The sequence below is a fragment of the Frieseomelitta varia genome, unplaced genomic scaffold, assembly GCF_011392965.1.
Source record: "Frieseomelitta varia isolate USP_RPSP 00005682 unplaced genomic scaffold, Fvar_1.2 scaffold_49, whole genome shotgun sequence".
Classification (NCBI taxonomy): Eukaryota; Metazoa; Arthropoda; class Insecta; order Hymenoptera; family Apidae; genus Frieseomelitta; species Frieseomelitta varia.
The window spans coordinates 1-2,620 of NW_025110245.1; the positions used below are offsets into that span (position 1 = coordinate 1).

At 43.7% G+C, this 2,620-nt stretch overlaps 1 protein-coding gene across 1 annotated transcript; it reads right to left on the bottom strand.

Moving 5' to 3' along the window:
• Positions 1-285: 285 nt before the first annotated feature.
• Positions 286-2,620, bottom strand: LOC122533037 (cytochrome P450 9e2-like). Its single transcript, XM_043662373.1, has one exon. The coding sequence runs from the start codon at positions 2,342-2,344 to the stop codon at positions 746-748; it is 1,599 nt and encodes a 532-aa protein (XP_043518308.1). The 5' UTR covers positions 2,345-2,620; the 3' UTR covers positions 286-745.

Consider the following 2,620-nt stretch of genomic DNA (forward strand, 5'->3'; position numbering starts at 1 on the left):
CATATCAACAATTATTTTTCTGATTTTAGCCCTGAGTCAGAATACTTATTTTGAATAGTCATTTTATTTAATTATAATACATTTATATCTAACGAATATACATATTTCTCGTAACAAAGAGTATTAAATCTTCGTAAAAGCGTGTAAAAAAAAAAAAAAATAAATCTATGGAAGATTATTATCTTATTTTAATACGAAAATATTTTTCTTGTTGGCCACAAAATGTCTGGCTATTTCTCACAGATTCTGCGAAATCGTAGGAACTACTAAAAAATTCAACAAAACGATAATATCGTTCGAAGTCGTGAGAATTAACAATTTTTCTGGCGCAACAAAGAGAGCTCAACAAATAAAAAAAAAAAAACAGAAAAAAGATAAATAACACCTTGTTTTTGAAAGCATGAATGCGTAAATAATCATTCGTAACTTCTGCATGAATTATTCGTAACTTCCAGAATAAATTGAAGAAATTGAATAAACGTCTGAAATATTTCCAGCATGAGACCATCCTTGCGCATACGTGTAATTCGTACAAGTTACGGATTAGAAATATAGGGAGTTTAGTCATTCTCGTTTCCTGATTAATATCCCTGTATTGGAACTAACTTACATATTACACATCCCATCACACCCCATTATAGCACACTACGACGAATTCAAAAAGATTTATAACGAACCGGTCACTTTCGATGTTACTACGAAACATAGACAAAGAAGAAACTTGCAGCAACGGATATTGCGTAACTCAATTGTCGGGATGTCTGTCGCGAATCTTATCGATAAGCATGGTCGTCCCTGGGATGGCAATCTTCTCGGGCTCTGCTCTCTTTGCATTTCTCGGTTGGATTTTCAGCCAGAACCCGTTCTCCGACACCATGGTGAATCCTTTCCTGTCCAGTTTCAACGGTATGGAAGATTTGGCGCATGGTGCGAGGTCGCACTTGGCCAATACGTAGAAGAGCAAAACTTTCGCTTCTAATAGGGCGAACCTGTTGCCGATGCACATTCTGGGTCCCATTCCAAACGAGAGGAACGAGGGAGAGTTGGACATCTGTTTCGGATCGTCGTAGAATCTGTCGGGATTGAATTTCTTCGGCTCCGGGTAGTACTGCGGATCGTGTTGTATGCCATAAATTGGTATCCACATGCTGTCGTTAGGTTGCATGACGTACGGCTTCGCTCCCGGCACGCGTGGCGGCAATTCGAACGGTTTCACGCACACTCTGTCGCTAATGACCGTCGGCGGGTACATCCGAAGACTCTCGAGAATGACAGCATCCAGATACTTCATGTCGTTGACAGCATCGTACGTGACCTGGCCGTTGCAATCCTCCAATACCTGGTCGATCTCGTCTTGCAATCTTTTCTGTATCTGTACGTTGATGCCGATCTCGTAAGCGGCGAAACACATGAGAGCTGATGTACTCTCGAATCCACCGAAGAAGAAAATGAATGCCTGGGCGGTCATGTCGTCGATGGTCAGCTCTTTGCCTGGTCCCAATTTCCCTCTGGTCTCCATCATCAGCTGAATCATGTCTGGACGAACGATACCGTTCTCGTCTCGGACCTTTATCGTCCTCGCTATCAACTCATTGAAGAAGTCGACGATTTTCTGCTTGAATACCTTGATACCGAGCAATCGACATAACCACGGAAACTTTCTCACCGCGAAAAACCTGAGGGTTTGCGCTCTTCCAAAGCTGGTTGCCTCTCTGCCGTACACATAGAACGTGTTTTTCGGATCCTTCATCGAGTTGACGTCAATGCCGAACGCGCAAGTGGCGATCACGTCGTTGGTGTACTTGGTGAACGCGTTTTTCAATTCGAGCTCTTTCGACTGATCGGCATGCAAGGATGCGAAATAATCGCCGTACTCTTGAGCACAATTACGCATCAACACGAACATGTATTTCATCTTGCTAGACGTGAAGGCCGGTGTCAACATATTCCGTATTTCCCTCCATCTTTCGTCGCGCAGAGAAAAGAGGTTCTTCGAGAAGAGAGTCTCCACGTCCGGCTGGAAAGCCATTCTATGATTTGGAAAGTGGTCGAAATTCTTCACGGTGATGGACTTGATCAAGTCGAGGTCCCGAATCACGAGCACGGGCTTTTCAAAATCGAAGAAGCCCACGTACTTTGACTCCGGATCCAAATTGTAAATCTTTTCTGTGGCATCGGCATTCGACAATCGCTGAAGGATTACCTCCCACATGCTTCCCAAAAACGGCATCGGTTTGGCGTACGGAATCCCACGTTTCTTGAAGAAGTCCAAATTACGAGTAGCTCGATAGTAGGCGACTGCTAGCACGGCCAACACAGCCGCGATTATCGCCCACCAGCCCATTTTCAGATGCCTTCTAACAGGTATTCACCATCTACTAGATCAACGTTAGTCTCTTTTCTTCCTTCGAACGATCTCGCTCACTTTCCAGAAAGGAGATGGAAATCCACTAGTTTCGGGATGATGGATAATTACAGGAAACGATCACCGACTATGTTCGATCTGTTAATAAAGAGAAACGGCAGAGTATAACGCTGAGAGTATAGCAGCAGCTGTGAACGCTCTTGAGCCAATGTGCTTGCTATGAAGACGCAGTTCGATGACGATTACGTTAATGCG